The sequence below is a fragment of the Colletotrichum phormii genome (assembly GCF_030913505.1).
Source record: "Colletotrichum phormii strain CBS 102054 chromosome Unknown BDP81scaffold_40, whole genome shotgun sequence".
NCBI classification, from domain to species: domain Eukaryota; kingdom Fungi; phylum Ascomycota; class Sordariomycetes; order Glomerellales; family Glomerellaceae; genus Colletotrichum; species Colletotrichum phormii.
Genome location: NW_026851482.1, coordinates 160,672 through 177,066, shown reverse-complemented (window position 1 = coordinate 177,066; position 16,395 = coordinate 160,672). Strand labels below are relative to the sequence as shown.

Here is a 16,395-nt window from a genome sequence, read left to right as displayed (position 1 = left end):
GATATGACTTTCAGCAGTTTGTGATGAATGCTAGACTTTATCAACTATCATGGCTACCAATACCTACACCAAGGCGGCCATCCGTGCCGATACCGGCGTAGCGAAGGAGACCTTGACCGAGATCACTACTCAACTCAGCGTCTTCGATCTCATCCCTCCAAGAGTGTATATTAAATTTATCGTCTATCTACCACTGAAGCCTCAAGTCAACTTCCAACAGTCATTCTCGCACCTCCAGGCTGGTCTTCACTCAACCTTGCGTCAATTCCCTTCCTCAATGGTCGCATCTACCCACGCAAGGAGCATGAGACCGGTAGGAGACCGAGGCATATTGTAGTGTCTTATGATCCAGGCCTCTCAAATACCGCAGATGTAGCTCCCCGACAGCTCGCCTTCAAGGATCTGTCGCAGGTGCTGCCCGACTATGAGGATCTTCGCGACTTAGGGTTCGAGTTCTCGGCCTTTGACGATGAACTCGTCCTAGCCGCCCCGTTCGTGCCAGACTTGACGGGCGGCGCCGATGTGTTTTTGGCGCAAGCGAATTTCGTCAACGGCGGATGCATTCTCGCGACGGGATTCCACCATTCCGCAAGCGACGCGACCGGTATGGTCACAGCGATGCGTGCGTGGTCAGAACACTGTAGAAACCTCTCGCAGCCGGACGTCAACGTCTGCAGCTGGCTGGCACCCGAGAGTTTCGATCGTACACTTCTTGAGCGGTTGTGGAGTAAGACGCCCGCCAAGCCCGCTGCCGAGATCCCGCGCGATACATGGGGCTTTCTCGGCTTCCAACCGCCGGAGGCGGAGGAAGAAACGGCATCTTCTACAGCCCCACCTCGGACTATGGAGTCTAGTATCTTCTACATCTCTCCGGACAGCTTCAATAATCTGAAGAAAGACGTGCTAGATGACTCTCATGATGGGGCGGGATTGTCGGCAATTGATGCACTTTTGGCGCTTTTCTGGCGCGCTCTCATGAAAGCGCGGTACAAGGCGGCCATCGCGTCTGGCCAGCCTGCGCCGGCGGACGAAATGTCGTACCTGGAGTCGCTTGTTGATGGTCGCACGGATTTCGACCCAGAGCTCCCATCATCGTATGCCGGAAACCTTGTCATCGTCAACAAAGTTACCATGCGGATGAATGAGCTCGCGTCGCCGACAACGAGTTTACGCGATGTCGCCCTACAAATTCGCGCACAGGCGGCCAAGGTAAATCCGGGGCTAGTCAAGGACGCGTTCACGCTTATGCGCGAGGTCCCTGATTATACGAAGCTGAAGCATGCTTTCACCCGGCTTGATGGTTTTGATGTCATGATCACATCGGTTTTATTGTTGCCGTTGGATAAGATTAACTTCGGCGGGCATGTATTTAGCAATGATGGCAAGCCGGAATCATTACGACCCTTGATGGATGCTTTCAATGCCAATTTCAGGCTTCGATGGTGCTGCCGATGAAGGGTCATGGGGGTATCGAGCTGCTTGTGAGTTTGTTCGCTGACGAGATGGGGCAACTGCAGGCAGATGAGGAGTTTACAAAGTATGCTGCATTTTGCTGCCATTAGCTACAGTCTCTTACTAAGTGTAGAAACGGAAAGTCTCGAATGAGTCTGTTATTGATTACAGTAACAAGTGTCTTCATTGTCTTTCCGAAGATCTCCTTTGTCGCATCGTCCCTTCAAGAAGGTATGCAGCGCTTTGCGTCGGGTGTTCAGCATTGGCCACTGGAGACACTCCAGTACCTGAGTCTATTCAGTAGCGTGACGCTGCGATTGAGCTCGAGTCCCTGTCAAGCAGCACGTGTCTGAACCAGACCGAGCTCGGCAACACCTTATCCAAAGACGTTATAGAGAGAATGTCATCGCCCGTAAGGTTCAGATCCAAAGACTGCTGAGTCTCAAACTTAGCAAGCCTTATTATGAGGGGCAATGAATCGTAGTTCTCCCGGCAGCTCCCAGTCCGGGCTTGAGCTAAACACCAGTCGTCGTCTTACTGCAGAATCGGTCGCGTGTTCGCACCCACCAGTCTGGGTGAATTAGTCGAGTCTAAACTCTAGTTCTCTTGCGCCAACGACAGACCGCTCAATCAAATCTTCGCGAATGCGACGTGTTGAATATGGTGCCCAGACGCGCTTGCGCGACAACTCACTGATGTGCATCAGCACCTGATCATGGGGTGCATTGGTAGCGCGGCCGTTGCGCTTGAGAGAATAGAGAATATTCTATGCGATGATTTCTCTTCCACGACCCCGGGGCCCGAAGCGCCCGCTCGTGGCCCAATCCAGTATGAGACATTTGATGTCTGTTCCTAATCGAGCTTGGGAGGTTTGGGGCTGTGTGGCGCGGAGGCCTGCGTCAAAAAGTTTGGATAAGTTCAACGACACATGCGAAAGCGGCTATGACGGCAACAGATTAATTGCTGGTTCTGCTTTTCTCGAAGAACCGCAAAAGTCTTCTCGAGAAGCGCGGGCTCTGATCTTGCATGATATCAGCTTTGAAGTTTCTCATGTAGATAAGGTAGTTAGATCGGCATTGAAAGCTGAATGTTAATACCGCAGAGGTAAAAGAGGCCGCCCCATGGGGAAGGTTTAATATGACTCCGCCTGTGTGAGGCGGTGCCTGTGATGTCGCTCAAGAACGTATCTGATCGGTAAGGTAGGGCAACGGGTAGTCTCTTAGTGTCTCTACCCAGCCGGGTAAGCAGTCTCAAAAACCTTGATCTCGCCCGTACTTTTCCATCCCATCTTCAAACACGTATCGTCATTCAGTCAATATTTGCAGTCGCCTCTGCGTTCTCAGACTCCAAAGAGCAATCAACATCGTCACAGCACAACACGCATCGCGGACTATCTCTCAAACTTTTGGAATGGTCACCGCTTTCACAGGACCTCACGACCGCAAGCCATTTCAGTTACCTCACCACTCTGATCCAAACATCTGCCAGGATATGGCAAAGCGTACGAAGGAGCGATACCTACGAGCACACCACTCGAACGAACGGTGAAGGAACACTTCGAAGAAGAATCAGCCCTTGTGTTCCGCATCGATACCAATTCAGCTTCAAATCACAGCAACAGCAGTGGAGGTAACGTCATGTCGCAGAAGGAAGGCAGCAAGTCCATCCAGGGACATGATGACGCAACCCTTTTGAGCCCCAACGGAGGCCCCCGGTACGCAGACAGCATCTCGAGTCCTCGAGGAAGAGAACCCGAACGAGTCCCGACCCGTGACGTAGCAAACATGACCAACTTCGAATCCCCGACTATGCGACCTCTGAGCAGACGTCCTACCATCGAGTCGAGGCGCACCACGTCGCCGCCAAATTCCGTCAAGGCATTCGCCAATGCGCGCCGCAGAGGACAGGATGTCGAAGCGCATGATCCGAGGGCCTCCTCGCGCAGACCTCAGACCGAGGTTGAGAGGAATGATGACTACGGGCAACGAATTCCTCAACCATATTCCAACAGCGCCGGCCGTAGCATCCACAGCCGCACAGCTCTCGATCACGGTGCTCACGGAACGTCTTCGCCCGTGCCGAAACCCAAGTCATCTCTCGAAGCCGAGGACTCCAAGCTCGACAACACCCAAAAGGATGGCCTCCACATCGACTTTGACTATTTGGAGACCTTGATTGACGCAGAGAATCGCGATCAATTTGGCAGTTCCAACTTTGTTAACCTTCCGGATAGTGCCATCCCGACCGTCACGCGCATGTTTACCTCTGATGGAGACTTCATCGATGTTGCATCCCAGGCAGCTTCCATCGCGGGAGAGAAGGAGACGACAGCAACCCAACAACCGCTCCCGAGGGCCAGCCAGCACATCGAGCAAAGCCGCTTCAATTACTTCTCTTCGGCGTTGGAATCAACCATCCATGCGGCTGAGTTTGGCGACCTCGTCCTCCCGGGCGAGAGCATCAGGTCTTTGTTTGAGATGCCCGAGGCGGAGGCCGATGGCGTCTGGTGGCTCAACATGAATAACCCGACTGGCAGCGAGGTCTGGACGATTTGCAAAGCCTTTGGTATCCATCCCCTTACTATCGAGGATATCATCCACCAAGAGAGTCGCGAGAAGATTGAGCTCTTCCCGTTGTACTACTTTGCCTGCTTCAGGTCCTTCATCGTTGTCGAAGAAGACAATGAGAAAGACTACCATCCGTTCAACGTTTACGCGGTAGTCTTCAAAGAGGGGATACTCAGCTTCAGTTTCACTGCAAACTCACATGCGTCGAGGGTCCGATTCCGGATCTCGCAATTGAAGGAGCAGGTTTCGCTCAGCAGCGACTGGATCTGCTATGCATTGATGTAAGTAAGGCCCTGAAGCGTAGAAGATTAACCAGCCCTGCACCGGAACTCATCTGACAATACCTTAGCGACGACATTGTGGACTCTTTCGGGCCAGCGATCAACGAAATCGAGCGCGAGGCCGATGCGATCGAGGATCAAGTATTCATCACGAGAGTAGATGACAACCAAGCTTTCCTTCGCAAGATCGGATACACCAGAAAGAACGTGATGAGTCTCATGCGCCTACTTGGCGGGAAGGCGGACGTACTCCGGGCTTTCACTAAGAGATGCACCGAGGACTTCGACGTCACGCCACATATGGACATTGCCCTCTATCTCGGAGATATCCAAGATCACGCGGTAACGATGATGCACAGCCTGATCCATTTCGACACCATGCTGTCGCGGTCTCACAGCAACTACCTCGCGCAGCTGTCAATTGACAACATTGATATGGGCAACCGGACGAACGACTTTCTGAGTCGTGTGACGGTTATCGCCACCGTTATCGTTCCGTTGAATGTTGTCTGTGGTCTGTTCGGTATGAACGTCAAAGTTCCCTGGAAAGACACTGACAATTTAAACGCATTCTTTGGGATCTTGGGTAGTATTATAGCATTTGCTTTGCTCTCGGTTCTTGTTGCTCGACGCTTCAAATATCTGTGAAGATGGCATCGAAGATTGTCGCTTACAGTATTTATTTTAATATGTAGACTCAGCTCCTTTAGACCAATTCCATGAGATCTATTCAGCTAGACGTGCAGTAAAGCCCACGCAATCCATCCTCGAGGTGACGCACGATTCGGGTGACCCATTCGAGAGGCTCCCACCTTGAGAACATGGAATCAATCACATTAGGGAAAGCACCGTCGCCAAAACGGCACATGCTGGCTCTTGTCTGTCCTGTAGGCGGAAAAAGGGACGGCACCAGCCGTCGCTCGCATGTCACGACTCAGATACCATGGTGCCACCTTCTTGCTCGTGCCTCAGTCCTTAACTGAGCTCCACAGCAATTGCAGCTGCGACACATAATTATACCTACCTGATTGCGCGTATTCTACCATACCAAGACGGCTTGCAACTTCTTCATCCGGCAAGGCGCTTTGCCAAGCCATGAGATCTTCCGCCTTGGCAGCTGTCGATGTCACCAACTCACTGCGTCCTTCCTCAGCAAGATTATCACCTCTCTCTTTCACTTTGACATACCACAACTATGTAAGGCTTATCCAGCTTGAGAATAGGGGGGAAGCTGCAAGTCCATAAGCGACCTCTTTCAGTTGCGTACGGTTCTTGCTTCCGATGCTTATAAAATGGAGGCTTTCAGCTGCACATACCTTGCCAAGTTTCGAATCGTCAGTGCCAAGCTTCAATCTCATCACCGCATCATTATTTGCGCACCAGCTCACCATGAAGGCTTCTCTCATCTCAGCCGTTGCTCTAGTCTCCTTTGTCTTGGGTGCGACTGTTCCCAAATCTACTAAGGTTGACTATACTGGCTTCAAGGGTCTTCGCATCACCCTCCCCGAGGGCTCCGAGGATTTGGCCGACCAGATCAACGAGTTGACTGCAACGATACTGAACCCCGGCGCCAGAGAACAGCTCGATGTGGTCGTATCTCCCAACAATATCGACGCCATCAGCCAGCTGGCTCTGGATACTACAATTCTCCTCGAGGATGTCGGTGCTGCTTTTGCCGAGGAGGATGTGGCTACGGTGTATGCTGGTGAGTACATGTACTTAATTTTGTCACTTTTAATTGAATTCTACTCACTCTTATCGACTCTTCAGTCCCCAGCGAAACCTGGTTCACTGCCTACCATAGCTATGCGGACCACTTGACCTTCTTGAGAGACCTCCAGAGCAGCTTTCCCAGCCAATCTGAACTCACCACAGCGGGATCTTCTTTCCAAGGACGAGCCCTTGCTGGCATCCATATCTGGGGAAGCGGAGGGAAGGGGTCCAAGCCGGCGGTGGTTCTCCACGGCACCGTCCACGCTCGCGAGTGGATCAGCACGATGGTGAGTGACGAATACAATAGCTCTTTACTACGACCTACCTTATGTAACTCTAACCCAGGCGCCGTGTTAGACTACCGAGTACGTGGCTTGGCAACTTTTGACCAAGTATGCGACCGACTCTGCTATCAAGGCCGTCGTCGACAAGTTCGACTGGTACATCACTCCTGTTGTGAACCCAGACGGTAAGCGCTCATGCAGCAATCTCACTGGTGAACGGGAAAGAGGTTCATCTGACCTTTTCGGCAGGCTTTGTTTACACTCAGTCTACTGACCGTCTCTGGCGCAAAAATCGCCAAACAAACACTGGCAGCTCATGTGTCGGTCGTGACCCTAACCGCAACTGGCCATATAAGTGGGAGCTCACCGGAGGTGCTTCAACCAGCCCCTGCGCCGAGACGTACAAGGGTGCTACCGCCGCCGATACCCCGGAAATCAAGGGTCTCAAGGCGCAGATCGACTCTTTGTCCGCCAGCAGGGGTATCACCCTCTACCTCGACGTCCACTCCTACGGGCAGTACATTCTTTGGCGTGAGTTTGTCACGTTCATGGTCTCTATGGGGGAGCAATGCTGATGACGTGTTATGTACCTACAGCTTATGGATATGACTGCAACTACGTCGCTCCCGACGACGCTGCGCTGCAAACAATGGCCCAGCGCGGTGCCACCGCTATCCGTGGCGTTTCCGGCACCAGCTACACCATTGGCAACGCTTGCCGTGCTCTTTACGCAACCACTGGCGATAGTACCGACTACATTCACGGCGTTGCCAAGTCCAAGTACACGTACACCATCGAGCTCAGAGACAGAGGAACCTATGGCTTTTCTCTTCCTGCTAGTCAGATCTCGGCTACTGTGAAAGAGACTTGGGCTGGGGTCCTTGCCATGGCTCAGGCGGCATAGTAGAGGAAACGGCGAGATCGCGAGCCCAAAAACATGACTCCTGAATGAGTGGTCCTTCACTCTCCCCACATTCCGGAAGGTTCACTCAGTTGTATACTTTCGAAAGCATTTCTTTCTATCACTCTGAAACCAATCGAAGCCCATGTCACCATTTTACTTCCCAAGATTCGTGCTGATTCACGCTTGTGCGCGTGTGCTCATGACTTCTCGAATAACAAAGCATAATAAGAAGACGAGGCCAGTTGAGATATGAACAGGGTATTCCAGCTATATACAATGTAGCTTAAGTGGCAAGCAACCTAGGCGCACTAAAGATTGACCCGAATTAGTACATGTCCCATGACACAGTGACGGACGGTGAGTTGTGTACTTACGCTGTAGTAAGGGAGATCAGTCTTCCAGTAGTACGACTTGCAGCCACCGTTGAGGTTCGTGACGCACTGGAAAAAGACAATATTAGCTTCATCGCGATACAATCCATACAGGTGGGGTCAACATACACCCCATCCTCCACTGCCGGGGATCTGGCCAGTATTCCAGGTCAACTTCTGGTTGGAATAGCACGGGCTGGCAGCCTGCCTTGCCTCGATAGGTGCAGCCGCATCGGCGGCAGTCACAACAGCTACGAGCGAAGCAACGGCGACAATGGTGTTGAGGAATTGCATGGTTGCAAGTAGTCAGTGTGGTTGTATGAGGTTTTGTCTGTAGGTTGTTGAGCTCAGATACATGTGAGGTAGGCAGTCGGGAATGAGGGCTGATATAGCCTTGAGTCCAGCAACGAAGTAAGGGGATCTTGGGATCTCTGAATAGGAATCAATCTAATTAGGGACATAGAAGAAAGTATAACTAATGAGCTTCATCTACTAGGTAGTTTCACGTGGAAGGGAGCCCAGCTCCTTGGCGCCGGGCTCCCACCGGCTCGGTCAGCGGTCGTGTCATGCCAATGATTAAGAAATGACCAAATGCTGGCGGATACGTCCGAGCCAAGCGTGAAGTTCATTCATCAAAGTGAACAAACTCGAATCTCCCAAAAGCCGTGGATTTTCTGTCGATTTAGAACTGTAGTATGGTGCCAGTTCAGAAAGCATTGCTCTACCAACACACGTCTACTTGAGCGCGGGAAGTTCTGCAGGATTGTCTGAAGGGTTTAGCACTGGCGACCCTTCTCATCTTGCCATATGGCGTAATGCTTTTATTAAGGTAAGATATTCAAACTAGATGTCTACAGTAACTTTCGGGCCACTTCTTGCTGACATTAGATGTTGATTTTGGGCCTGTCTATATTTCTCCGTACACAGTGCCGTCTGATTCGCTTGCAAGGGGCCAAGCTCTCAAGTGAATTAGACTAAGTGGAGGTTGAGATACGTGCATCCATGTGAAACTTTCAGGGGCATTGACTAAGGTCTCCAGGAATTAGGCCAGTCGATCTCTTCCAAGTATCCGTATATCGATAAAGCCCGTCGGACATTCTGCTTGAGCCCCAACAAGCTACAAATCCTTAATTCGAAGGCCAGCCCACTTGGAAGGAGCGAAGCTGACTCTTATTCAAGCCTGTGCACAACCAGGGCCGACCTAGGGAGACGCTATCAGTCGAGTACCTGGTAGTCGCTGTCCAGTCATCACGGACGACAAGGGGGGGTGTCATATTGGATGTCATCGCACTGATTTACTCTTCAATCATTGACATCGTACTCCGCATTTTACGTGGGGACAGTTGTAGCTTGTGTGATTCTTTGCAGCCATGCTGAGTTGCCTGCTGTTGTGTGGAGGTGTCCTTTAAGGGAAGCGGCTATTCCGTACAGACAGTTGAATCCAACTCTTTGACTCACCGAAAACCTTCACAAATTGAACATGGCACCACGCACTGCCGCATTCGTGCACTCGTAAGTGTACGCGTTCGTTTATCCCTTCTTTGTATTTTTGGCAAACAAAGCGCGAGTCTTCACACTACCACAGGTCTTTAGTTTAAATATGGCTGTCAAACTATCGTCTGACTTGTCGAGTCTTCTCTTGGTGTTCGTGGCAACTGTCGTTGGATATTCCAACTCCAGTGCATAGTCCATCTGTAGAGATTACTTTACTGCAGCACCCCGGTAGGTTCAACGTCTAGAGGACAAAGTACTTACCCAAAACTACATAACAATGAGTAAGTAAAGGGGTGGGCCTTGTTTTGATCATGGTAGCGTAAGAGCACGTACTGAGACTTGAATTATCGATTCGTTTCTGCTACATATTTGTTTCTGTCGCATTCAGTACTCAATCCGCCTTCGAGAGGCAGATTTCTACGTTCAATATGTTGCTAGCCTATTTACATTGTCGTGGTACAACCCAAAATCCTTGGGAAGGGTAGATTGACTTTATTCAACTCTTCCTAGGTGCCAGATTGACACAACCCGAGATAGAATCCGAGTCATCTGTCAGTCTACTTGCAGATTTCAGTCGCTTTAGTGGTGCTATTGACTGGGAACAATAGCAATCTGTCGTACTTTCCGCCGACATGGATGAAGTGCATGCCCATGTTGCGGCTCACGGGCGTCTCAACCCTCTGCTCATTCACAAAGGCCGGATTAGAATCCATACCACCTCCCAGCTCAATCAACGAAACATTCTGACCCGGCTCGAATGTGCCTCCCGTAGCAGGCACAGGCACAATTGCCGTGCCAAAGCCAACATCGGCCTGCGCGGTGATGATGGAGGCCGGGGCAATGTTCAAGCTGAGCAGCTCACCAGCATGGATCCTGAGAGCGAAGGGCCAGAGAGGGATGTCCACGGGGACGATCTCCCCTGGTGACAGAAGCTTCTCCGAAGTGTGTAGCAAGAAGGGCTCGTAGTCCGTGGAACGCTCAGTGTCTAGTTCACGCTGCGAGACGCGCAGGGTTCCGGTCGGGCCGATCGTGCTGGAGCTTTCACTACGGGTGCTGGGAAATGCGGTGCCATTGGAAGAGAGCTTCTGCACGGAGACGGAGATCTCCATGTCGGTAGCATCGGGAGAGGACACCCAGAGTCGGAGCTTGGAGTAACCGGTCAACTCTATGGTCTCGGGGACCTGAAAGTTGAGAGTAATGCCGGAAGCCGTGCTTCTGTTGTAGCTGAGGGTGGCTTCGTTAGATGGAGAGGACTCGCCAAGTGAATTGTTGGGTTGCAGGTAGAGGGTCTTTGATTCGAGCCCCGGGACTGGGCAGTCCGCGACAACGCGATCGGCAGTATCCTCAGACCCAGGATCCAGAACAGCAAGGCGGACGCTTGGAGTGGACTGTCATCAATTGTCTTCGCCTTTGAGGTAATGGTCGAAGAACTTCTGGAGGTCGGCCACATATTCCGGGGTGTAATAGTCGGTCCATTCTTGCGTGTTGTGTACCCTAAGCCACTTCTCCTCGGAGGAAATATGTCGGAATCCTTCGAACGAGCCATGGGTATGAAGAACATTGGTGTAGCTAGCCACGATGTATGCCGGGATACTGACCTTGTCCAGCGATGCAATTTTGTCTTGCCAATACGGGGTAATAAGTCCTTCGGAGAAAACCGTCCGTGGAACGTCCTCAACAAATCCCTTGCCGGCAAAAGTGGTAAGAGTCGACTCCTGGAAACCGGGTGCTGAGATACCACCTCTGACGGCAGTGTCGCGGTACAGATCCGTGAGACCCTCCCATGGAGCTATCGCCGTCAGGTGAGGCGTGTTCTCGGCTGCAATGAACCATTGCGACACCGCCAGCCATGAGTTGCCAGACATGGCAACCTTGCCAGAGCTCCACGTCTGCTCAGCAGCCCATTCCACGAAATCGTATCCGTCCTCGCCCAGCTGACGTCCCCAGTATGTGATGTTGCCCTCGGAAGAGTAGGCACCGCGATTGTCCGGGTTGAGGATCGCATAGCCCTTGCACACCCAGTAGGCTGGGTCCGGGCCCTCAAACTTCTGCAACTCAGAGACGGACGACAGGTTGACACCGGACCGACCCTGGACGTCGTCGAGCCATTGGCCGCCGATCTCCTTTCCGTAGGAGCTCCAAGAGATGATGCTGGGGAAAGTCGCGTTGGTGGTCGTGGGACGGAAGATATCGGTATAGACTGTGACACCGTCGCGTAAGGTGAGGGGAACGTCGCGCTCGAAGATCATATCGCAGGGCAGAGTGAGTGCGCCATCGCGACGGATGGTGCCGGCTTTGAAGGTCAGGTTCTCCTGCTTGAAGCCGGGGTAACGACCGCGGGCGGCATCGAGGGGAAGAGGTCGCCGCTGAGTTATGGGGTAGGAGTCGTTGCCGTAGATTCGGAGGGATCCTTGGACAATTTCGGCGCCGGTGGTGGTGTTTTGAGAGAAGGTAGAGGCTGGATACAGAGTACCTAGGAGTGAGATGGTGGTGAGCCACGATGTGGAAGAAGAATGAGCGTTCAACAGCCTCATGATGGACGAGATAATGGATTGATGTACCCTAGAGCGAAAGAATGGAAGCTGTGGTATCAAGGTGGTAAAGAAGTAGCGTGGTCTTGGGCACAGCTTCGTTTTATAACTTCTCGTCTCGAACTCTTACCGAGATTCTCTACCGAGTCTATCAGTGTTCCACGCTTCGCCACGATGTCTGTACGAAAGAATAACGACCGAATGCCCCGAACATCTTCAACGTACGACTCACAAAGCAGATTCCAATTGAGCCGTACGAATGGCCCAATGAGACGCCCACGACCAAAACCCAGCCCCTGTGGCATCGTCATTTCTAATTAGTCGCGTTCATTGCCTCAAATTCCGGTCCCGCCTTTCCATGCCGGGAACCTCGGGGCACCCGTGAGCCCGTGGGGTGCTTTGGGTGAAGATGTTGTAATATTTGAGGCGTTGAAGATGTTATACGGACCGTCCTCATCTCTAAGATCGTTCGAAGCCGAAGCCGGTGGATGGACGACCTCTGGTAGTTTTAACTAAGACAAGAAACGTCACTAGGGTCCACCTAAAAAGCATTTCATATGTCTGATTGGCTCTGTCGTACGGTCCCTGTCAACATTTAGCACACTGCAAGTCAGGGAGTATCCTTGCAAAGCACGTATTTGGACTCGGTCCGTTGGTCAATTGGTCATTGGCTGCGACTCAAGGCTTCAAGTTCTTGAGAAATCTTTCGAGAGATCGATTAGATTCTCCTCTAAGAAAAAAGACAAGTGTTAATCCCCTCGGAAATGTGACCCTCCCGAAAGCTCCTCTTCGACCAATGCTCGCTCGTCTTTCGGGCCAGCAGCACGAGAATACGTCAGTCTCGCCCTCCCCTTTCCGCCCGAAAATTTGACCAACACGCCAGCAACCCGAGCTGCCTCGGGAACGTCACGGCACTCGGTAATCTCACCTGACCCATTTTCCTCAACGTCCACGATACGCTCCAGGACCCGCGCGGCTAGCTTCCCTTCTAAATGACCATCCCGACGACGGGAACCGCGTAGTATGTGTATCGCGGCTCGTCTCGTGCTTGGGTGCCGACATCGCAGAGCAAGTCTGCATAGTGGCATGATGAAACCGCCGCCTAGAACGAACGATGTATGTAGCCAATGAGATGCGCTCTTGTTCGATGCGGCCACTGCTGAAGCGGCATGTGTGAGCAGTTCGATGAATTCTGGAAGAAAGTAATCCCAATCGGACTGGGTGCCAGTGTCTTCTGGCCCATGAACAGTCAAATAAACATCCAGTCGCCGAATATGAAGCAGTGCATGAGACTTCTCATCATCTGTACAGATGGAGCTGGCGTTGAAAGCCTCTAGCCATTCCTCATACATGCTCTGGCAGGAAGTCCGAGTCGGCATTTTGTTCTGGGCGTCCCGTGGTTCCCCTTGTTGCTCAGCCACGAACAGACAGAGATTTTCCAGAGTTTCGAGATGTCTGTTTGCCTCTCTGAGACTGTTGAATGATGATGGGCATGGTCTGATATGCCTGAATACAGGCGGCCCTGGTTGTGTGTGGTGTTCTGTTTGGAGAAGCTACACAGTTATCATAGGTTTTCCTACCAAAGGGGATTTCATGTTCCAAACCTCTTTCATGTACGAGTCTAGTCGTATAAAGACGGATACGAATGGTGCAAGACTTTCCAACTTCGGAGGGGATGAGATGGAAGCTTCAAGCTGCGTCAAGATGCCAATCCCGGAAGAGATTAACTTCATGGGGTTGCGGGCGTTGCCGCAGAGTGTCTGCAAAGAGATAAGCATCATTCCATCTGGCGTACCGAGTGAACCATTGCAACAAAATACTTAACTACCTCAATGCACGCGAATACCACAGCGGACGCAAGTGAGATGATATTCGCCGACTCCTTCCCTATGAGAGGCACGAAGAGCTGCTGCAGCGCATTCGCCGTCCGTTCGGTGGACGGGGCTTTGCGAGGCACCGGCCATGAGATCGGCCAGTTGTGCATGTCCTCGAGCAGAAGCCCAAGAGCAACGGTTGCGTAAAAAATGGCGTCGTCTGCGTTGGCAAGCTGCAGAACAAGCCTTACCCAGAACTCACATTCGAAACCGCTCGAAAGAGTCGGGGCGCCGATGATTTGAAAAAAGCGGTATGCTCTCCCCTCTTGTTCGTTGAGGGCTAGGGGGTTGAGCGGGCTGGGATTTCGGGTAATAGGCACTTCGTGGTGTTTTGGGGCTGTCACATCAAGCGTGTCGCTGTGGCTGTGGAACGAACGATGACATTCGAATCCAGCATGGACACCTACTATGGTTAGGCCAGTATGCTTTGCAGATGAAAGACGGTGCGTCCTTGGATCACTCACAGTTTGTGCAGCTAGGCAACTTCTCGTCGCATTTGACCCTTCGTTCTGGAATACAGAGGTTAGAGCTCCAATCCCCCGGAATTGTAAGAGATGCTCATCGACTGAATCCTGCAAGCTTGTGAGCACCTAGACTGACTCATTTGCGTTGGCCACGCTTCACTTTCATCATCGCAGCGCCTTTGTCGTGAGATCACAGAGTCCTTTCAGATGGCGACATAAACGGAGGCATCGGGTGACAACTATCAATCAGGTCTCAGCCGAATGGCAATGCCTGCGTGTAGAGCGCGTGTCGCCGTATGTGTGCAGTAATATTGCGTCGTACGGAAACGCGTGTGCAGAGGTGTGTATTTGGCAAGATCTTTTTGGAAGCATCCAAGGTGATTGTCAGTGGGGGACCGTTCGGCTTAGCCCCCTATTCTTTCATCGGTTCGGCCCTATAATTAGCACTGCCTCAACTTCCTAAGCCTATTAATGCCGGCACTTGGCCACTTAGTCATGAGCCGCACAGCAAAACCACCTCATCGCTGATCAAGTACCTTGGGAATCGCAGGTCAAGATGAGATGTTTTGAAGGCAACGGTAAGCATACTTGGTATTGGGAGCTGAAGAACTATCTAGCTATATGTATCGGCTGACAAGTCAAATGATTTAATCCCCAGCGAGCGGAATCACGCTCACATGATACTAAGTAGCTGGAGCCGCATGCGCTGAATCTAATCTAAATCTGAGATGGTCTACCAAGAGGGCTGCAGAATGATCCTTCTGTAGGTCACCAAGGGCATATCCCCATTGTCTCGAATAGAGCTTATGAGATGCATTGTCTATGTATTCAAGGTCAGCATTCAACTCGGCTTTTGTTCTCATCACAGACGAAGACTTACCTGATTCTTGAGTGGTTCCAACCTGACAACGCCGCCATCTGCAGTCAAGTTTGCGATATCCAAATTTTGACTGATCAGGGGAATAGTGAAACCTTCCAAGTCCCTGCCACTCGCTTCACGATAATGGAACCATTCAAATGACAGGGTGTCGGAGTCTGGATCCCAGCTTTCAGCCGCATCAAAGACCAGGCTTTCACCAAACTGATACTCAACGTTGAGACTTGACGGACCACAAGAGCCATTGACAATAGCGATCGGCTGGTGATTATTTCCGCCAAAATTCCCGTTGACGGTCCACTGCATTCGGGCAGCAAAATCGTGCTGGAGATCCTCCCTCCATCGCCAAATAGTCGCATATTTGCTGGAGAATGCGTCCCCATTCTCGCCGCGCACATAATCCGCGGTGTCTGTACAATCGGTGGCCCCCGTCGGCTATCGATGTAGTATATCGGCCGCCCCATCCACCCCATTGGGGGTTGTCGATATCTTCAAGTCCATTCTGGACGAGAGACAAGAAGGCTGGGGTATCGCCTTCGACTATGAATGTCCAGTTGAGGTAGTGGGAGCCCAGAGGTCCGATACGGATGTGCTTTTGCAGCCAAGCGTTGGAGACAATTTCCGTATTTGGCCCGCCCTTATCAAAGTGGCGATACTCTTCTCCCGAGATACCGATCCATGTCGGTTGTGTGTATTCGCTCCAGCCATGGAGGGAGATAATGTAGAACAAGGTCGGGAACCGATCGCGAATCCAAGGCCCAGCGTCATCCTGGTCCGAAATAGAGTATACCCGGAGAGTTTCGACGAATTTGCCTGCAGCTTCAGCATCACGCGTTGACGAGACATGTTGCAGAGCTTCAGCCAGAACAGCCGCTCCGCCCCAAATTGACACCCACAGCGGATCCGCAGCACTAGATTCGTCTGCGGCTTGAACAAGAGCGACGGCTGCATCACTCAAATTGTTCTGGTCCAGCGATGCAAGACCATACACTGGGTGGCCACTAGATACCTTGCCCAGAAGCTCCTCGGCTGATGGATATGCGGCGTCGGAAGGGACATTGCTGTTGAGTTTGCTGACCACTTCTCCATACCCTTCGATGACCTCTCGGATAGTATCGGGATCCGTACGGTTTCGGAGCCAGGTCGAAGTTATTGCCGCGATGCCTCGAATCTCTAGCTCATTGGCGTAGGTGAGGAACCGGACGAGGCTCATTTGGTCGTCTGGCTCGTTGCTCATATCGGTAAGGACGAAGACCCGAGGTTTGTGTTCGTATCGAGAGGATTCGCATTGTTTGCTGGAAGAGACTAGAGACGCGAAGATTGAGAAGGCAACGATTATCAGCCATAATGGCTGGTTCCATAAAGGAACCATGATGGAAGGTCTGAAGAATTCTTGAAATGATGCCAAGTCTTCGTATCCTGATTAAGTCGGAGATTATTCCGAACTAACGTCTTGACATCTGACATTCATGTTCCTTCGAGGCAAGTAAGGTTAGATATAACCTTAGAGTCTGCACGACTCCCCCACCTCGAGGGATATAGCTACTCTTTTAGGGGGGAGGAGTTGCTCAGTAGATGGCAAA

The 16,395-nt window shown here is 51.7% G+C and overlaps 8 protein-coding genes across 8 annotated transcripts; 4 read left to right on the top strand and 4 right to left on the bottom strand.

Annotated features, from left to right (window-relative positions):
* Positions 1-49: 49 nt before the first annotated feature.
* BDP81DRAFT_485782 (transferase family-domain-containing protein) lies at positions 50-1,562 on the top strand (the record flags this gene model as incomplete). Its single annotated transcript, XM_060595176.1, has 3 exons — positions 50-260; positions 371-1,442; positions 1,487-1,562. The coding sequence occupies 3 exons, from the start codon at positions 50-52 to the stop codon at positions 1,560-1,562; spliced, it is 1,359 nt and encodes a 452-aa protein (XP_060438025.1).
* A 1,230-nt stretch (positions 1,563-2,792) lies between these two features.
* On the top strand, positions 2,793-5,117 carry BDP81DRAFT_476675 (uncharacterized protein; the record flags this gene model as incomplete). The annotated part of the gene is made up of 3 exons (XM_060594785.1): positions 2,793-4,300; positions 4,369-4,823; positions 4,996-5,117. Exons 1-3 carry the CDS (start codon positions 3,090-3,092, stop codon positions 5,115-5,117), a joined length of 1,788 nt encoding a protein of 595 aa, XP_060438024.1. The 5' UTR covers positions 2,793-3,089.
* Positions 5,118-5,689: 572 nt separating this feature from the next.
* On the top strand, positions 5,690-7,201 carry BDP81DRAFT_335358 (zinc carboxypeptidase A; the record flags this gene model as incomplete). The annotated part of the gene is made up of 5 exons (XM_060585846.1): positions 5,690-6,005; positions 6,071-6,300; positions 6,371-6,482; positions 6,547-6,828; positions 6,894-7,201. The coding sequence occupies 5 exons, from the start codon at positions 5,690-5,692 to the stop codon at positions 7,199-7,201; spliced, it is 1,248 nt and encodes a 415-aa protein (XP_060438023.1).
* Positions 7,202-7,500: 299 nt separating this feature from the next.
* On the bottom strand, positions 7,501-7,866 carry BDP81DRAFT_400663 (uncharacterized protein; the record flags this gene model as incomplete). The annotated part of the gene is made up of 3 exons (XM_060588721.1): positions 7,501-7,509; positions 7,576-7,641; positions 7,702-7,866. 3 exons carry the CDS (start codon positions 7,864-7,866, stop codon positions 7,501-7,503), a joined length of 240 nt encoding a protein of 79 aa, XP_060438022.1.
* Positions 7,867-9,623: 1,757 nt separating this feature from the next.
* BDP81DRAFT_400662 (hydrolase CocE/NonD family protein) lies at positions 9,624-11,600 on the bottom strand (the record flags this gene model as incomplete). Its single annotated transcript, XM_060588720.1, has 2 exons — positions 9,624-10,443; positions 10,498-11,600. 2 exons carry the CDS (start codon positions 11,598-11,600, stop codon positions 9,624-9,626), a joined length of 1,923 nt encoding a protein of 640 aa, XP_060438021.1.
* A 725-nt stretch (positions 11,601-12,325) lies between these two features.
* On the bottom strand, positions 12,326-13,357 carry BDP81DRAFT_442418 (uncharacterized protein). The gene is made up of 2 exons (XM_060591671.1): positions 13,202-13,357; positions 12,326-13,137 (listed from the first exon to the last, which is right to left on the bottom strand). The coding sequence occupies exon 2, from the start codon at positions 12,974-12,976 to the stop codon at positions 12,347-12,349; it is 630 nt and encodes a 209-aa protein (XP_060438020.1). The 5' UTR covers positions 12,977-13,137; positions 13,202-13,357; the 3' UTR covers positions 12,326-12,346.
* A 340-nt stretch (positions 13,358-13,697) lies between these two features.
* BDP81DRAFT_442416 (uncharacterized protein) lies at positions 13,698-14,235 on the top strand. The gene is made up of 2 exons (XM_060591670.1): positions 13,698-13,874; positions 13,936-14,235. The coding sequence occupies exons 1-2, from the start codon at positions 13,849-13,851 to the stop codon at positions 14,063-14,065; spliced, it is 156 nt and encodes a 51-aa protein (XP_060438019.1). The 5' UTR covers positions 13,698-13,848; the 3' UTR covers positions 14,066-14,235.
* Positions 14,236-14,466: 231 nt separating this feature from the next.
* On the bottom strand, positions 14,467-16,364 carry BDP81DRAFT_510344 (uncharacterized protein). Its single transcript, XM_060595744.1, has 3 exons — positions 15,229-16,364; positions 14,816-15,176; positions 14,467-14,755 (listed from the first exon to the last, which is right to left on the bottom strand). The coding sequence occupies exons 1-3, from the start codon at positions 16,182-16,184 to the stop codon at positions 14,669-14,671; spliced, it is 1,404 nt and encodes a 467-aa protein (XP_060438018.1). The 5' UTR covers positions 16,185-16,364; the 3' UTR covers positions 14,467-14,668.
* Between the last annotated feature and the right edge of the window lie 31 nt (positions 16,365-16,395).

Coding starts and splice junctions, on each gene's coding strand:
- BDP81DRAFT_510344 (XM_060595744.1), bottom strand. CDS start 16,184: ATGGTTCCTTTATGGAACCAGCCATTATGGCTGATAATCGTTGCCTTC. Junction 15,177..15,228: donor GCCGACGGGGGCCACCGATT/GTACAGACACCG, acceptor CGCATTCTCCAG/CAAATATGCGACTATTTGGC. Junction 14,756..14,815: donor TGGAACCACTCAAGAATCAG/GTAAGTCTTCGT, acceptor TTGAATACATAG/ACAATGCATCTCATAAGCTC.
- BDP81DRAFT_442418 (XM_060591671.1), bottom strand. CDS start 12,976: ATGCCGACTCGGACTTCCTGCCAGAGCATGTATGAGGAATGGCTAGAG.
- BDP81DRAFT_442416 (XM_060591670.1), top strand. CDS start 13,849: ATGACATTCGAATCCAGCATGGACAC. Junction 13,875..13,935: donor TTCGAATCCAGCATGGACAC/CTACTATGGTTA, acceptor TGGATCACTCAC/AGTTTGTGCAGCTAGGCAAC.